The sequence below is a fragment of the Balearica regulorum genome, chromosome Z, assembly GCF_011004875.1.
Source record: "Balearica regulorum gibbericeps isolate bBalReg1 chromosome Z, bBalReg1.pri, whole genome shotgun sequence".
Lineage (NCBI taxonomy): Eukaryota > Metazoa > Chordata > Aves > Gruiformes > Gruidae > Balearica > Balearica regulorum.
The window spans coordinates 51,156,828-51,176,193 of record NC_046220.1 but is presented as its reverse complement, the minus strand read 5'-3'; the positions used below and the strand labels follow the sequence as shown (position 1 = coordinate 51,176,193).

At 38.7% G+C, this 19,366-nt stretch overlaps 1 protein-coding gene across 19 annotated transcripts in view; it reads right to left on the bottom strand.

Annotated features, from left to right (window-relative positions):
- Positions 1-267: 267 nt before the first annotated feature.
- Positions 268-19,366, bottom strand: part of BNC2 (basonuclin zinc finger protein 2) — a 341,926-nt gene continuing 322,827 nt past the window's right edge. For 16 of the 19 annotated variants that reach the window (XM_075741074.1, XM_075741075.1, XM_075741082.1 and 13 more), the window contains one exon: positions 268-3,637. In XM_075741074.1, coding sequence (XP_075597189.1) covers positions 2,977-3,637 — 661 coding nt within the window. In that variant the 3' untranslated portion in view covers positions 268-2,976. Of the gene's footprint in view, positions 3,638-5,969; positions 6,001-13,011; positions 13,056-19,366 lie in introns of all 19 variants that reach the window. The other 3 variants (XR_012833169.1, XM_075741090.1, XM_075741091.1) reach the window with 3 other exon arrangements.

The window sequence follows — 19,366 nt, the reverse complement described above, 5'->3', positions numbered from 1 at the left end:
TAAACAGATTTTTTTTTTCTATGTAATTCATCTGCTGAATTTATCTACTGATGATGTTTAAATTTCCAAACAAGTTTACCAAAACCATTTGACTTCTAACAGAAACAGAGTGAAATGAGAATGCAGAACAGTGATTCATTCAGTGAGGAATTATTTATATAGCTTAAATGTGTTTTTCATTAAAAATTATATTTATTTATACCATACATACTACAAAACAGTGGGGTTTTCTTTCTGTAGATATCATTCAATTTTTTGTTGTTTTGGTTTTTAGACTTTCCATCTTCTTGTTCCTAATAGCCTGGGAGGAGGGATGGGAGTGCAGTACAGATAACACTACAAAGGCTCATATGTTTTAGAAGAATGCACCTTTACTGTTCTAATTTCCCTCTCTCACAAACACACTGAGGTTGCACAACATAAAACAAAGCGAAGCAGATCTCTCCACTCAATTTAACAAGGCAAAGAAGTTGAGACTTTGAGGAAAAATAAAAAAAAGATGAAAGAAAAAAGTCAGTGAAACTGCTTAGCTTTTTGCTATGAAGTTTCTTTTTGTAAACCAGAAGGTAAATTTTCCTTACAGTTTCTGTGGGATCCACAAATGTTTTCAGGGGTTCATCAGTGTACAGAATCAAAAAATGATCAGAAGCTTGTAACCCATAGGAACATAGTGAGAATTCATTTATAAATATTTTTCTTTTATTTTCTACAACTGGAAATGTTGATTTATTAGCTATTGATTCCTACTTTTGGAAACAAGAATACTGAAATGCATAAAGAGTACTAAAAAAGAGGAAATCCATATTAAGAGTTTCCTCTAAAAAAAAGGTAACAGGAGTTAAGTACTCAAGTGGACATAAAGATAAGAATAATCAAAATGCACAGCAAATCAAAACAACAACAAGCTGAAACAATGGAGCATTTCTGACGCTTGGCTAAGAAGAATAATGTTCTGGGTCAGTAAATACAGAAAAGGAACACATTCTCACTGAAGGAATATTTTATTTTACGCGGAAATATCACTTGGGTTTTCGTTTGTTTGCTTGCTTGCTTGCTTTTGTTATTGTTGTTGTTACTGTTTTTGTAAAGAAAAGAGTCTACAACACACACCCTAATGGTTTTGGCTGTAGACTGAACTTAAGTAAATACCATCAGTCAGTCAGTATGTTGTGGTAACTCAGGCTGCCAGTGTGGTTTACCAGCTCAAGCAACATGTGTAAACACCGGAAACTAAAAAGATTCAGAGGACAGCCTCTCTTTCTCTCTGCCTTTCTCAGCTGCTTGCTCCTTCTCCCTCTCCTGTTCATGCTTGCTCTCTTGCTCACTATCTTTCTTGGACTTTCGTTATTTTCTGACAAACCACGTGGGTGAAAGACAAAACATTAACACAACTAGAGATCCTTTTTTTCTGGCCTCTAATTTTATCCAAAGGGAAAGTTATCCAATAAAAAGTCCAGCATATGTTTTCAGAGCTTCTAAGTGCTTCTGCCATTAATTTCTTTTGATTGCTTCTATAAAACATGCCTTAATCATACTACAGCACTTTCCATTGCAAAAAAAGACAACTTTACAGAACAACATAGTTAACATTATTTCCCTGTTCTTTTTTTTTTTTTTTTATACACCACAAAAAATCCAGGCCATAGTAAGAAGCACACAAAATTATATTCATTATTCATCTTTGTCCTGTGACAAGTAGTATCAGCATTTATATCCCCAAATATTATGTATGTTTGACAAAAAAAAAAATTCCACTGATTCACATGACGCAATTCTGTTTTTTTTTTCTTTTATGTAATGTAGTATATAAGGAATAAGGATGCACTATTGTTTCTAGTAATAATTGGCACTTGAAAAAAGCACCAAGAATTTTGTATTTCACTTTACCCTTTTTCTCTCCCCAGTTTTTTTTTTTTTTCCTGTAGTCCAAAAACTACAACTGTGGTTATGGTGAATAACTACATTTTCTTTTTTCAAAACGTGTGCAAAGTTGGCACTTTTGTATTAACACTAAACACTAATACTCTTTGTTTGGCATTCATGCCCTCATACTGACCAGACCACTTTTATCTAAGTGTATTTTTTTAAAGACACTTACTGAAAATATGGCAATAGTTTAAGAAAAAAAAGCATGGATATTATTACACATCCCCTTGTAGTGTACGAAAAAGTGCATGACTGGATTTATGTAATAGTACAAGACAAAAAAACTGTATCAGATCAGGTACTGTAAAGCATGCCAGCACCTCTGTATTACTTATATCTAGCAGGTAGTTAAAACAAGACCGTGGTTCTTTTAAAAATGTGCATTAAAGCTAACATAAATGAGTAGAGCTAGCCAGCAAACTATTTTTCCTGCTTATCTAACAGCTGAATGTAACTGTAAAAATTAAGCAAAAAAATAAGAGTTAAACCACCATCAATACAATTGTTTTACATCATAGCCTGTCAAGGCTCAATATATATATACAAGTGTAACAGCCATGCTTAGTAGAACGTTATCCCCAATGCTTAGAAGACACAAAGACAACTAAGTAGATTGTGTTTTTTTCTCTTTTTGTTTGTTTGCAATTTTTTTGTTGGCTTTTTGCTATTTTTTTTCAGGCAAAAGTCATGGGTAGAACAAATTGTCTCTTTGGAGATGACCAAGAACATTCTAACAGAACTAGGGACAACTGTAAGTTTTCTGTGGGTTTGTTTTTGTTTTTGTTTGCTTTTTTCATGAAGGGTCTCTTCCCCTAAATTAAAGATCCCACCTTTTAGTTTCTATCCCAAAAAAACCCAACCCAACAACCAACAAAGGGGAAAAAAGCACCTGGTGTTTTCTTTTGTTAAAAAAGAAAAGAAAAAGATTATATATATATGTATATTTGTGTGTATATATATATATATATATATAAAGGGAGACTGTATATGGCAGTTCAGATGTGGTGGGCCCTCTCTGAGAGCTGGCATTATCCTGTGTCCATCCTTGAACTAATCTACTGAAGTGAAGGGAATGTTTTTATGCAGATTGGGGTTCTGGCTGTGCCGGTTTCGGCTACGGACAGAAGAGAACATCATGTTGCACCCAGGAACTTTGCATTTGTGCATCTCTCGCAAGTGCACTGTTTTATAGTGCACTCTGAGGGTTCCCTTGTTGCTGTACATTTTGTGGCAAATGTTACACATTATCCCACCGTTGCTCACTGAAACACTGTTGAACATGAGGGATCCTGGGACATCGGTGCCCATACCTACAGCTAAGGCAGGGGCATCTGCTTTGTGGGCAGATTCCCCGCTGTCACTTGCCCCATCGACGTCGTCCAGGAGAATGCCCTCATCACTTCCTGCATCAGATTCTCTTGAGGAATGGATACTGCTGCTGGACTGGATGCTGGAGGTGGTGCTCAGGTCTAGGACCATATAGTCTTCCGACATGCCCCTGCCGTACCCATTCATATGGGAATCCTCAGTTCCAGCAGGCGAGGAGGTGTCTTCCCTTATGTCGAGCCCCATCTGATGCTGAGCGCCATATATCTTCACCAAAAATTCATCGCGGAGATCCTTACTAAGAGAAGGCTGTGAGGTGTCCAGGCCCATGTCATCCAGTTCTTTGGTCAACAGTTTACGGTGCAGGTTTATGTTAGCACTGTGTCTGGGAAAGGAAGAGGGAAGGGAGAAAAGGAAAAATGTACAGTATTTTTTATTAAACATATGATCATAAAATCCAAATTCTGATTTATCAATAATTTATCATAAAAATATCCCCTATCCATGTCTCTTTGAAAATTCAGTCTTGCTATATATTGCAGTCTTGCTATATATGTATTTACAAATTGCAACACAAAACCAAACCAAAACAAGCAAATTAACACACCCTCCCTTATTGTTTTTCTTTTCAGCTACTGCTCCTCAACATTAGTCCCCAGCAGCAGCTACAGCCCTTTTATTCGATATTTACAGAATAATAAATTGCACTAACAGAAAATGCAAAATGCTCTTCTTGGCTCCTGAATCCCTCTGGCCTTCCTAAAAGCCTTGCTTCAAGAGAAAATATTATTAATATATGGAATATCTGTGTGTGTTTGTATCTATGTCTATCTCTAGATCCATATCCTTATATATTTTATACATACATACATATAAATATATTATTTATGTATATATGTACTCACATAACTGTGTAAGTGAAAAATGGGAGGAGAAAAAAAATAAAAGTAACTGAATGATACATAGTCAGAGGTCCTGATTCTGAAAATTTAATTCTAGTATAAAGGGATTCAGAATCAGGCCAAGCAACATGGAGAAGACTTGAAGGATTTAAGAGAACAAGTCTCTAAAATCTACATGTAAGTTTCGGAAAATCTTAGCCAAAGTCACTGGTTCCATCTTTCTGGGAGGGCACTGCTGCTCCTCCCTGTACACTTCCCAGTACCGTGTCTGATGCAGTGCTGACTGACCCACGCAGTGTAGTTTCCAGTAAAAACCCCCTACTAATGGCAATGAGAATTTTGCCCCAAATCAATCAAAACACTTAAGCATGGGCTTTGGTTTAGGTATGTGCTGAAGTCACTGTGGGTGCTCAAGAGACACTGAAAAAGCTGTCACTGACGTCAGTGGTCTTTGGATCAGATCCCAAGAGCCACAAGTTAAAATATTCTCAAGTGTTTTACAGGGTCTGGGCCTTTGTTCTCAAGAAATAAAGCTCTGCATTTGCAAACAATGTAAGTCTTTGGGTTAGTAACTGTGTAAAACAGCCTATTATTTTAAATACTGCATTCTACTCTCCACTTTTGATATTGGCTTTATTTATCCATTGCAGTAGAACCTCACTGATTTGCAGTAGTGTCAGGAAACCCTCTTTGAAAAACTGCATTTTCTGAATTAACAATGCCACCAACAAACATGACAGACATCAAAGACCTCTGACCACAGAACATGCTCGTTTTGTCAACGTGCTTAATAATAAGAAATCAGTATAGAGTTTTCAGTATTAGAAAACTTTCAGGTTCAGTATTGAGAATGTGCACCATTGCTGAAGAAACGACAAATATTTATTCTGTTTCTTTGGAGGGTGACTGGATTTTCAAGTCAGTAAAAAAAGAATTAGCGAAGTTCTACTGCATAACATTCTTTGCAAGCTAAGGACCCAAACCCGCAATTTACAACATGCAGACTCACCAGTCTGTCTGCCCATTATAAATTGCAGATCAGAGCCCAAATGTAGGAGGGAAAAGAAAGAAGGCGGGGGGTGGGGTGGGGGGGTGGGGTGGAGGAGAGAGAGAGAAAGAGAGAGTTTTAGCATAGGAATACTTTAACTTGCAAAAAAGCACTAGGTATAAAATTGGTACGGGAAGACATAACAACGATCAAGTATTTTACAGACATTCAGGTCCTACAGTAACAAAAAAGGGAGAAGGGGAACAATAGCTATTAGCGATATTTCCTTATTGGAAGCTTTTGTTTTAAGAAACCCTTTGAAACATACCTCTCAACCAGCTAAGTCCCAAACATGGTACAGCAAAACAATGCAGATAAACAAGGAAAATGCAAATGTAGGAAGATTAAATTGATGTGGAGTTAATTTCTGCAATTTTCTATCAGTTACTTTGCGATTCATCTATCTGTTGCACATAACTTATGGGAATAAATAAACAGCAATAGAAGCGATCCGTCCCACTCACCTGCAATTGCAGGTAACTGTTCTCTGACATAAAACTGATACTGAACTGCAGTTTAATTGAATTGTGTCTGCTTGGGATGCAATTATTCTGGTAAGGGGGAGTCTAGAACAGAAAATTTCTCTCTTAATGAGAGGCAGTTGAGAGGTATGGGCAAGGGCAGAAAAAAGTGGAGAGTATTCCTTGTTTTTCTCCCACATGGGAAATACTCCTTTCACACAAGCAAGTATAGCACCATTGCTTTTTTGAGGCACAGAAGTGTAATTATGCATATCCCCACACTGCACTTAGGAAGGCTGAGCTTACCTTGTGATAAGATCAGCTTTCTAATCTTTTGCTAAATTGAGATCACAAAAGAGAGAGAGAGAGAAGAGAGGAGAAAAGAGAAAGAAGGGGGGTGGGGGGGAGAGAGAGAGAGAACAAATTCACATTCCAATCCAGACATATCTGGTTTAAAAAAAAAATAATAATCTGAAAGCAATAAAATACAGACTTTAAAGAAAAGTCTTGACTATGAAACTGTTTTTTGTCAACTGTAATCTCACACTGTTGTTCTGATGGATACTGACTCAACCACACAATATGAAAAACATAAAGCAAATTAATCAAAGCATATTCACAGCGTCCCCATTATCATTCACAAATGAGTTCTGAACAGATGCATGCAGTGTGCACATATATGAATGATAAACATAGTCCTGATAGTCCCTTGCCTTCCTGGTGTCAGGTGGCGTACAACTCTACGTAAAGTTGCTAAGTGCAGCACAGGAAACACTTACTGTGAAGACCTGTCCACACTGACCACTGTTATTGCATGACCATAAAAGCACATTTGTGCTTATCATCATAATGCTAACTGAAAACTACTCACAAAGTGCTCATGTGTTTACTTCTTATGATTTCTCCCCCTCTCTCCTCTCCTCATTCCCCTGGTATGGTAATTTGCTGCAGAGAAGAAGCTAGTCCGGATAACTGTAACTGTTTCAACGCATTTTCACTTACTATTTCCTTGGTTTGCTGCTGAGAAAAACAGCAGCCAGGCATGCAGTGAAAATAACTTCAGCATTCACTGAATGAAGAGATAAGAATAAATTACCACATTAAAGAGGGGCCACTGAGCCCCAGATGGACAGAGGCCAGTCTGAGAAAGACCAGTGTAAGGATGCAAACCCTGCTGATGCTCTGATAAGGAGAGATGCCTCTCTTATTCAATTCTCACTTACAGCAGTGGCAATCAGTAATCTAGTTAAAGTATGTACCAGCCCATAATATCTGTCAGGCAAACGATGTGCAGAAATGTGCGGACAAGTTCTGGCACTCTGCTCAGTAGTGTCCCTTTTCCGCTGTCAGCAGTACTGTTGGATTCTCCTAATATAATTACATTGACTTTTATTCAATTAAGTGCCATTCCTAGCCTTAAAAAAAAGCTACTTTATCAATTGATTCAGGTGTAATGCAATAATAAAGATGAACTCATGGCAGTGCATTAGCTCTGCTGTTCATAACTTCTGAACATAGGTTCATTCATAGCAGTCGATTTCCATTATGCAACCACAGTTCAAAAGAATTGATTCTTTTACATTCATTTCTTAATCTATTTCACTTGTGTTTAATACTCTCCCTAAATATCATATGCAAAAACATTCTGGTAGGGATGAGAGGAACGAATTGTGAGAAAAAAATCATTCATTTGGACACTGAAGTTTTGAAATCTTATGACAAAACCAAAGTCACAGAGGCTAAAACCTTGTCAGAATTAAGAATACTGTGTGCTGAAGCTACTAGCAACACACATTTCCAGTAGCTGAATGATCTCTGGGATAGGAGGAAAGGAAAAGTATGTTTTCATAGACACACCAATCTAGAGTACTAGGAGCCTGACCCTGCACCCCTTCCCCATCTGCTGCACAACTATATGTAGCATTGCACCCTGAAGCACAGACTAAGTACCCTGTGCAGGGTGCTGCTTGAACAGTGCGCTGCATAAAGAAGGCATTTCTCAGGGCTGACAGCAGCATTCCCAAGGTTTCTTTGGGAAAAGATGACAAGGGAGCTCTGTGTAGGAGGAACATGCCTGCGTATGTAAGGACAGCTACAAATAATGTATTCATAAGTGAAAAAATGGAATTAAGGAAGAAAAGGTATGGATACTCTGCCTGGTGGAGACAGTGATGAGTGGAGACCAGTGATGAGTGGCATTACTCAGGGGTCCGTACTGGGACCGACACTGTTTAACATCTTTGTTGGTGACATGGACAGTGGGATTGAGTGCACCCTCAGCAAGTTTGTCAATGACACAAGCCGTGTGTTGTGGTTGACACGCTGGAGGGAAGGGATGCCATCCAGGGGGACCTTGACAGGCTTGAGGAGTGGGCCCGTGTGAACCTCATGAAGTTCAACAAGGCCAGGTGCAAGGTCCTGCACATGGGTCAGGGCAATCCCAAGCACAACTACAGGCTGGGTGGAGAATGGACTGAGAGCAGCCCTGAGGAGAAGGACTTGGGGGCGTTGGTGGATGAGAAGCTCAACGTGAACTGGCAGTGTGTGCTTGCAGCCCAGAAAGCCAACTGTGTCCTGGACTGCATCAAAAGAAGTGTGACCAGCAGGTCAAAAGAGGTGATTCTGCCCCTCTGCTCAGTTCCCACCTGGAGTACTGCATCCAGCTCTGCCCAACATAAGAAGGACATGGAGCTGTTGCAGCAAGTCCAGAGGAGGGCCACAAAAGTGATCAGAGGGCTGGAGCACCTCTCCTATGAAGACAGGCTGAAAGAGTTGGGGTTGTTCAGCCTGGAGAAGAAAAGGCCCAGGGAGATCTAATTGTGTCCCTCCACTACCTGAAAGGGGCCTACAGGAAAGCTGGAGAGGGACTGTTTACAAGGGCATTTAGTGACAGGACAAGGGGTAATGGGTTTAAGCTGAAGGAGGGTCGATTTAGATTAGATATTAGGGAAAAATTCTTTGCAATGAGAGTGGTGAGGCACTGGAACAGGGTATCCAGAGATAACCTGTAGATGCCGCCTCCCTGGAAGTGTTTAAGACCAGGTTGGATGGGGCTTTGGGCAACGTGGTCTAGTGGAGGGCGTCCCTACCCATGGCAGCGGGGTTGGAACTAGATGGTCTTTGAGGTCCCTTCCAACACAAACCATTCTATGATTCTGTGAAAGGCAGAATAGAGAGAGACGTAGTACAGACCAGTAAGTTTAGAAAGGGAGATGTTCTGGGAAAAGGCAAGCATTGGCAATTGCCAAATAGAATAGTGTTGAGTTTAGGGGCAGAAATGAAGCATGGTTTTCTATGAAGCTATGAAAACTATTATTCAGGTGGAAAGGCAGAACAGTATGTGGCTGACAACCTCTACTCTGACCTAGTAGCTGCAAACAGCAGTCAGAGAGACATGAGAAGAAAAACGTAACATTACAAATATTGGCCAAGCCCATACTGTCTTTTGTCTTGATAACTGTAACTATTTCTTTGCTCATCTCATCACTGATGATCTTCCTTGCTTTTTTTTTCTTGGAAAATATACTCATTCAGCCATCTTAAATTGCTCCGGTAGTTCCCAGACCCTCTTCTCCATACCGAATTGAAGTATTCCATCCTAATCCAACTCTTTCTCCCCTACTTTCTCAATCCCATATCCTACTAAGTGCTCTACCAGCCCTCAGCCAAAGCTAGCCACCTTGTCATCTGTTCATCTGCTCCTCCCCATGGCACCTACAGTTTTGTGCTTCAGCTGTTCTGTTCCCTGATGTGATTTACAATGCCACTACCCCTTCCTCTGAATACTGCTCCCAGGTACGTGTAAACAATGTTCCCTGAGTAAACTGAGGCACAGCTTGGGCAGATTGATTTATGCCAGTACATGAACACTGCTGTCACACAGGCAGAAAAATTGTGAAGCAAGATATGCCAAAACCAGCTGAGCTTCAGCTTGCCATGGCTCCATTGTTCCCCATACCTGAGCTAGCTAATTTAAGGCCATCTCTGGTATCCTTTGCACTGCAGTTGCTGTTGTATCTCCAGGCAAAAAACTTCAAGAACGTAAATGAATGGCAGAGGTGTATATATATATGTGTGTGGAAGGGTATATGTATTTATGTATATACAAAACCTGTAACATATTTGACCTAATAAAATCCTTTGAATAACTCTCAACTTCTTAGACTGCTTATTAGTACATCAGCTATGAAAATGAGATTTGATCTTGGCAATGGAAATGTTCTGTAAAGACAACTGGTGAATGAAGTCTTCCAGGCAGAAATACAAGGTCAAAAGAGCTTAACTAAAGGCACATCTCACTCAGCTCCAGTTACCAGATCTACCCCATCTAGGCAACAAGGGATGGTTCTGAGAATTTAAAATACTATATGTGCGAAAGAATGCCCCAACATCTGTTTAGCTCTGTACTACATGTCATGTGCCCTTAAAAATGAGGCAATTATTTTCCTAAGATATTTTGAGATGTATCTTGTTGTGGCAAGGAAGTTTTAGTAAAGTCTGGTTTATTTTAGGAGGCCCAAATTGCTTGGTTTTACCATGTAAAATTCTTCTTTCAAGTTACTATTCAGGATTTAGACATATGGTGCACAGAATTGTGTGGAAAGTCCTCACCAGAGTGAATTCAGCCTTCTGAATTCAATGATCTTAAGAATGGATCAGTGCTGCTGTAAGGATGATAATGATAGTGATAGTACATGTGAAATTTGTGGTTGTGGCAAAGTAGCAAAGGTATCTCATCTCTCAGTTCACCGCTGCCCTTTCAGACAGGAGTTTTGATAACAGCGCAATGCAGAGTGCTACAGCAACAGCAGCAGCTCTCTGACTGTGGGCATGATCCCACTGGTGGTAGTATTTTCCTTCCCTTGTGAAGTTCGTGGAAGTATTCTTCCATAATTAGAATTCATTGTCAGTTCCACCCCACCTACTACTAGCAAGCTCCTCTAGTGAGAGATGCACTATGCATCAACAGAAGAAAAGGGATTATAAGCCTAGGAAATATGGTCAATTAAACGTACATGCCATTTACACAGATCATAAATCCAGACCGAGTTCTCTTCAGCAGTTTCTTTCTACACATGTCAATGAATCTGATTTTGTTAATTTACTATCCATTTGTTGGATAGAAAAATGTAATGGCTGCTTTATTTTAGCTTATTTTTATTTAGTAAGTCTTTTTATTTCTTTTTGAATTGAGTGAGGAGGACTTTATCAGAGTAGAATTTGTCCTGGCATAGAAATTGGCATGAATTCTATTCATTACTCAAGGCCAACTTCAGATGCACCCATGGCTGCAGTCTATCGGCACTAGGACAAACCTCATCTTTAATGTGCACAGCAGAGTTAGGGAATTTTGAAGATAAAGGGTATTCTGTTTATTTAAATTCAAGTATTATATAGAGCACAAAACCAACTGCATGAAAAATTGGGTTGAATGTATTGTTCCCAGTGTAGGGCAGGGTAGGTTGTTGAAAGGCATTATTTTCTTAATTTTTTAACATGACAAAAATATGATTACACTTAAATATTAAGGGGATGAGAGAAAAAGAGAGTGAGAATGATACAGCAGCATAATTGTTAGGGCACTCAGTTAGGGACTAAGGAAACCCACTTTCCAGTCGCTGATGCAGTCAGACAGAAAGGCCAAGCCAACTGATGTCCCAGTTAAATGTTCTAGCTATTGGCCCTTTGCTCCTCCTTGGCTGACTATAAGCGACAAAGTTCCCAGATGAAAATCTCACTCAAACATCAAAATGCACTGTATTGTTCATTAAAATTCTGAAATTAATAATTTCAACATTTCCAGTGGTATCCCGCCACATCGTTTTTTCCTGTGTTTGCAAATAAACCCATGTCACAATCTCCTATACTTCAAATGTTCTGAAAATGCATTTTCTTGCAAATACATTATTTGTCAAAGTAATACCACCCAGCCCTATCATTCTAACACTGCAAAGAAATCACAGACAGGAGGTCACAGCAGGGGGCCATTAGTCTTTGGGCAGCTTTGCTTTAAGATACAATAAGTGATCCCAGCATTAAGTAATATAATGAAATTATATTTGGAGACTTAATGCATTAAAAGTCAACATTAAATTATTTTCTATTAAATTCTGTTCTTTCCAAGTAATATTTTTTTTTTTCTTAAAGACAGAAGCTAATATTGGGTGACAAAACCTGAAACCACACAATGCTCAGCAGGTTGAAGAAGGTTCTATTACAAAATCAAAAGCCAGGACACATTTGTCTGGCGTTTTATGTACAGATTGGCAAACCTCTTATTAAAATTGGATATGGAAGTAACCTCTCAGGTTGTACAGGCCCCATACAAGCTATCCTCCTGCTATACATCATGTAAAATATTATAAACAATGAAACTTTCATTATTCCTCCCACAAGACTTTTCCACACCTAACTTCAGCTCAGTATTCAGCCTACATTTTTACCTATAATGAAATGTTAAAGTTCCCTTTGTTTCTTTTCACCTCAAAGGCTGCCAATTAAGATTTAAGATGGTTTTTATTTAAAAATTTCACATGATTTTAATTACTAATGCAATTTGCTAATATGGCAAAGTATTGTGCTCTTACCTCAATTTCATGTTCCTTTCCTGCTTATTTTAGCCTGAAACTCACAGAAAAGCTCAGAATATGTGAACATAACAGAAAGTAAATCCAGAATTTTATGCTTTCTCAGAATCTCTGCAGACTGAAAGTGCTGAGTTTCATGCAGCTAAAATCAAAGAACTAGAAAGTAAGACTCTGGCTAAATATAACAGTGTACATATTTATGAGCAAAGATATGGCCTTAATTCTGATATTTCTTCTAGAAGGAAGCAGCAATCATTTCCCCCATTTACTTAAGAGAATCAACAATAAACCAGTTCCTGGAATTTAATTAGTAATGTAAACTGTTAAAAGAAATTATTTTCTCGGTTACTGTTCTAATTTTGCGACTCTCTCAGCAGTCTTTGATACAGGTGTTTTTTGGTTTTGTTTTTTGTTTTGTTGTTTTGTTTTTTCCAATTAAAAAGAAAAAAAAAAAAGTCCATAAATCTAAACAAAGATAATAAAGGTTTGAACTCCTGATCTGACCTAAATTATAAAATTCACATTTATCTGAACAGGGCCAAGGTTTCAGTCTGTGCGCTAGCACTTCCGTGCATCTGATCATGTTTAGTTTGCCTCTAAATGTAAGGGGAAAAATAAGGGTAGGGGCTAGACTTTACAACAATGAGTGAAGACAAAATACTATACTACCCAATGAAACCATGGCATTTTTACATGAACAGTTTGGGTAATAACATCAGTTCTTGAGGATTTAAATTGCATAGAATCTGAAAAATATTAACCTTTCATAGGAAGAAAATCCAAAAGGTAAAATACAGTTCAGCACCTATTAAAAAAAGTAAAAAAACAGTGCTTATTAAATGCAGGAAATAAAGGACAAGCAAGTTCTTGCAAATTAAAGATGTGGAGCCCAGTCATTTCAATCCCTTTCAATATGAAACAAATCACTCACACTGGTCACGAAGACAGCTCCCTCTACACTCAAATTATTCACTTGAAGATAAGCTCCCATCAAACTCTTTAGGGGTTTAACTAATTTACTGCACAGATACGGCACGTCTGTTGTAATAACAGGTAGGATGTATTGGGGTCGACCATTTATCAGAATTAGACTTCTTTTTTCAATTCGCAGTGAATTATGCTGCCTACACTGCTCCTCTTTCTCAGAGCTTCCCATCCCCTTACGGCCCCTAATGTGGCAGGCAAACAAAATTGACAGTCTCATCTTGTCAACAAGGGGTGATTCTCCTGAGAAGCCATTTAACTTTGCAGAGGAAGCAATGTATTAATGTGCCTGTCCCAGGAATGTTAATCATCTTCAAGCTCCCTCTAACTTTGACATGAACGAAATCACCAAATTTGTTTACTAAATGAATCGTAATATGCTAATAAGAGAGCATGACATATATGGTAAAGCCAAACAGATGGTTTGTTTACTCCACTTTGCAACTTTATAAATGTTGTAACTCTGAAGATGTTAGTGAGAATTATTGGTTTGTTGGCAGTGGCAAACATGCCTTTTGCATACTTAATCCACAGTTAGAGTGAGAAAACAATTTGTCATCGCCGTGGAATGCATAAAAAATATTAATGCCGAGATGGCATTTGGGGAGGCAGGATAGCTGGCTGTGTGAGAAAATACTCAGGTTAAATGTGGAACTGATATCTGATGGCAATGTTTGCAACCAAATAATTTTTAATGCAACATCGGACAGGTTGAGGATTCTTGAAAGGCCCAATAATTCAGTACATACCTGTTGAGGTGTTTAGTGAGACGGTCCTTACGGTGTGAACAGAATTACACTTTCACAACAGCTGTGTGTGCTCAGAAGCATCGAGGTCATGTCGCACTCTTAATATATTACTATTGTTGTCCATTAAAGATCAAAATATATTACAAACAAAAAGCACAACCACTAGCGTACTTGCCAAAGTTACTCAGAAACTATCAAAATTGTGTTGCAACACGTCAACCTCTCACTTTACTAGCTGCCTGGAAGCAAAACAGACTCATTACAAAATAGCCAGCACTCTTGTCTAATATCCGGACTGGTTGAGAAAGTTTAGAATAAAAAGATTTATCTGACAGAATATTTCCTAAGTGAACTAACTCAGTGTAGTAAGTGAACTAACTCAGTATAGCAATGTTACATGCATGAGAAGGTCATCATATGTATGACAAAGTGCTTTGATGGAAATTGCAGGTGCTTAGCACCATTGACAATCAGTCCAACTGCCATAAACTGTTTCTACAATCTACATATGCTCTGTGGAAAACTTTATGCCTGTGCAGGCGATTCACCCAAGGTCCTGCACAGCAGTCATGCATTAGGTCCTCATCTTCTGTGTGCTGAAGTATTTTGTTGGTCCCTCACACAAGGTGTATTTCCCCTTAAGAAGCACTGAGGCAACATCCAGGTAGAATCTGTTGCCAAACTGCATGAATGAACATTTCTTTTCAAACCTAAATCATGTAAATATTACATGATCCAAGTTTTGTAATCAGAAGTTTTCATCCTTTGTTTTATCTTACTGTTACAACAGCCATGTAAAATATGATAATTTTGCAAGATTTTATGCAAACAGCCTCTTGAGTTCAGCATCCCACTCAGGAATTTTACTGAGTTTCAAGTTTTGGTAAATGCAAAAAAGATAAAACACAGTCAGAACAGCTAGCTTCCCCCAATTCTGCTTTGAAACCAATTCTTTTCTCCCAGATATTGATGCACAGCAATACATTATCTCATGATTTGCTTAGAAGGTTCATAGACTCTTTGCTGATGGCCTTATAAGTTCAAATTAATAATAAAACCTCAGATCCAGGGATAGTCTTGTACAATTTCAGGTTCCATAGCAAATACGTAAAACATTTTTTTTTTGGTCACAATGCAATTGTAATTCTCATTCCCACTGCTTTGTTTGCCTAAAAATGTTTGGTTTATTTATATAATACCAGAGGAACCATAAAACCAAATACAATGTGGCATTTCAACAGGGTTCCTCCATTAGTAATTTTACATTACTAAATAAGTACCCCTTTCAGGTCAACTGATAGCTGATTATCCTATAACCTCCCTTCACTGACGCCCCAACTCCTCAGTAATTTCAATCCTCCGAGATTGTTCCATACATACTATTGTCAGTGGTTATTAAATTCTCAACTTTTTACCCATCCACAAGAGACTGTGCAAAGATATCTAAGGGAAGTATGAGTTCAGCTTGCTGTCCAAGGATTATTTTGGAAGAAACATTAGCAGCCGTCCCAGCCTGGCGCTTATATCTCATTTGAAACATCTACTCATTCCTGACCAACAAAGAAAATTTCAATAAAGTACTTTTACTGGTTTAACAGCAGTGAGCTCCTGGGATTGTCAAAGTGCTCAGTCTTTTCCGAGGAGAGAAGGAATCAGCAGCTCAAATATAATTAACCTTCCATTCTCAATGCAAACTGCCACGCACAGGAGCTCTGCAGTCTATTAGTGAAGTTATAACGGCCAACAGGCAGAGGCAAAATTGGTCAAAAAGTTGGCTGCTGCTGTCATATTTTTAGAATTATGATTAATGACACTAATAATGTGGATGATTACTGATATGTGTATCTCCTGCAGTTTATCATATTGCACTGGCTGCCTACGTCCACAATAAACATGATGCTATCATTTACCTCTTTATTGAAGGCAATCCTTCTCTTGAAGGAGCACATTCTAATTACTTTGTAATGTTTTATGTCTTAAACATTTTGCAGCTCTGGACCTTGCCAACTGCTTCATGTCTACCATTGATTAATTACAGAATGTTTAATCAAAATTTAGAACCTAATGCAGTCATTTATGAGTGTGCTGCAGTGCCAAGATAGTTAGGCTGCCGTCCCAAGCTTGGAGAGTGCTGGGTTCAAAATTAAATCCCAGAAATGTGGAAGATGCCAAAGATTTTACATTGAGTGATTTGAGTTTAAAATCTTACTTCAGTTGATGAATGACAGGCACCCACCCAAAATGAGAGGTCTTTCCTGTTCATGTATGTGTGCTTGCGTGTTCCTATTACATTTTTCTTCTTCTTTAAATGTCTTCATTTTTCCCTTTATGCCATTGTTGCTGCAGTTGCTTTTCAGCTCCTTTACAAGCCTTCCCTGCTGCTAGAGCTCTTGCAAACACCAGTCAAGAGAGTGTAGTTTTGAAGTGGTTAAACAAGTGAAAAATAATTTGCAGGGACAAATACATAAGGTTTTTTTTTAATGTGGATTTTTATGGTACTGTCATACAACCATTCACCGTTGAAGTTAAGTGTTTTTTTAATACCATTACTGAACTGCTGAAATGGATGCTAATATAGCTTGGAGTGCTAATGTCAAATACTGGTAATAAAAAAGACAGACTGCTGAATGAAATAATTTCAAGTAAAAAATAGAACAAAAGTGCTCTCACTCTCGCTCTCCACTTTTATTGAATTGGGACTGACTGAGCCAATTGCTTTAGAAGTCTGTAAAACACAATTACTAGTGAGCTGACTGACCCAGCAGTGCCCCTTCTGTGACAGAAGAGACTAAAAAGGCTGCAGAATTAGTGCTGCTCCCCTATCTGGCTATCAGACCTGAGAGATGTCCAGCGCAGGATCTGTTATCCTTCCTGCCAGGGCCTGCCTCCTCCCCTCATGAAATCTTGATTCTCAGTCTTGCATAATATATCATCTGCGTGCATCTTCTTCTTGAAAAAAGGGCTGATTTACCTTTTCTGAGTGGGAATCCAAGTTATCTTTCTATACGTTGCATTTTTAGATCTTTATCTACCAACACAGGTATATATAGGTCTTTCTTTTACTACATGCATCCACAGACAAACACACATACATACATGTTTGGGCTATTTTTATTTCCGCATTTCATGCATTAAACACAAAAGTACAATGTAAGATTTACGGGCAGAAAAATTAACTATGTCCCATTTGTAATTTCAGTTCTAAGTGGTTGAAGTGTAATTGCTTTTTTATTTTGGCATAACAAAGAAAAGGAGAGAGGGAGAGAGAAGGAGGTAGATGGGGAGAAAGGAAAAAAATGTATTGAACTGGAAGCGGGCAGCACTTTTCCCTAGTTAATAAAATAAGCAATAAAGTTTGTAAAGCACTAGAATCAAAATCAGTAACATTGGAAATAACAACTTATAAAACTTATAATTTACAGCTTATGTTTCAGACTCATATAGTTTGACACAGACACACAGTTTAGGGTTTTTTTTTCCCTTTCTCTTCAAAAAAAAAAAAGCAAAAAACAAAAGTGACAGCAAAAAATATCTTATTACAATCCCATCCTTTCTTTCTCTTTTCTTTCTGCCTGCTGGTCCCCATACAAAATGAACCACTTTACATTTATACACAATGCCAGCAAAGTCCGGCAATCCTTTCTTTTTAATGACAGTGTACCTTTTTGGCAAATCTAAAACTCTTTCATTTCTCTTCCAGGTCCATTTATATGAAGCTTGCAGGTGCCTTATGGCAAAAATGTTAAATTATTTCTTAGACAGATCTTTTTTAAGTAATGCTTTTTTAGGGCAAGCTTAAATGTGAAATAAGCTCTTAATTAAAGAAAAGAAAAAAAAAAGAAAATCTTGCTTAGCACAAGGCAAAATGCTCATTTAAAAGATGTTGCTGGGAAGTAGGAAGCACTACTAAAAGCTTTAGATTTTCTTTAGAAGTGGTGGGCTCAAAAATTCTGTCAGGAAATATCCAGTGTTTGCCATTAAAAGATCAACACGTAAAGAGCCATAAGTGGTATCACACCTGAGATGTTCCTGCGTTACCTCAGGTCCCAACAGACCATCTGAGGTATCTCTAGTGCCATTGGGGGCGTTTTATGTGTACCTGCTGGACATGAATGAGTGGTTTCCTCTATAGTACCTACAGCATAATATCACGAATCCTGGTACATTATGTGTGGCACAGCTGGCCATCTTTTCTGAAGAGAGGCAAAGGACAGAAGACTGAGTACTGCAGGTCAGGATTAAGGGGCAGTGAAAAGCTATGCACAGTGCCTTGCAGTGCACTTGCAGTGCTTACACAGTACATAGTCTCTCCTTGACACTGTCGAGTATTTAACTCTCATTGATAATTCTACCTCTCTTCCTTCACGACTGCCTTTAGATAAGTAGCAGTCTGATTATCTTTCCCCTTAACTGTTTCTAACTGCACAATATACTCCTGTAATTATATGCTCTACTTTATGAATTTGCTATTACTCCCTGTCATATTTGCTAACCTCTAGCAACTTGTATAACCATGAAAAGACATCCCAGATTTAGAGAGGTTGGGGTTTGGGTTTTCTTTCCCCAGGGGCCATAAATTGCAAAATATTTTTGAGTAACATCTTTTTATTAAGACATATCATCTCACTTGTTTGTTGCAAACCTGCCTTCAGGCCACTGCCTCAGACACCGGTGGATACAACCAAAGGCTCCCTGTGATTCTTAAACAGTCTATCTGGGTCCACTAGCCAAGACCTATCTTGTCAAAACCCAATGGAACAGGAACACCAAAGAGCTTTGTATTACTATACTAATTGCCTGCTACATAATTCTAACTTCAAAAATTACCCCATGACCACACAAACCCTAGGAATGACTGTATCTTTAGGATGAGGCCAATTGTGGACAACGTCTACCTCTGTCTAGACATACAGACAAGACTGGCACACTGTCCTCCTGTCCTGATTTCAGCTGAGATAGAGTTAATTTTCTTCATAGCAGCTAGTGGGGCTGTGTTTTGGATTTGTGCTGGAAGCAGTGTTGATAACATAGAGATGTTTTTGTTATATAGAGATGTTGTTGTTCTTGTTGAGCAGTGCTTACCCAGAGCCAAGGCCTTTCCTGCTTCTGACACTGCCCTGCCAGCGGGACGGCTGGGGCTGCACAAGGAGTTGGGAGGGGACACAGACAGGACAGGTGACCCAAACTGATCAAAGGGAAATTCCATACCATATGACGTCATGCTCAGCTTATATGGGGCTTGGGAAAGAGAAAGGACAGGAGGGCAGCGGCGTTCGGAGTAATGGCGTTTGTCTTCCAAAGTAACTGATGCATGTGAGAGAGCCCTAGCTTTCCTGGAGATGGCTGAACACCTGCCTGCCAATGGGAAGTGGTGAGTAAATTC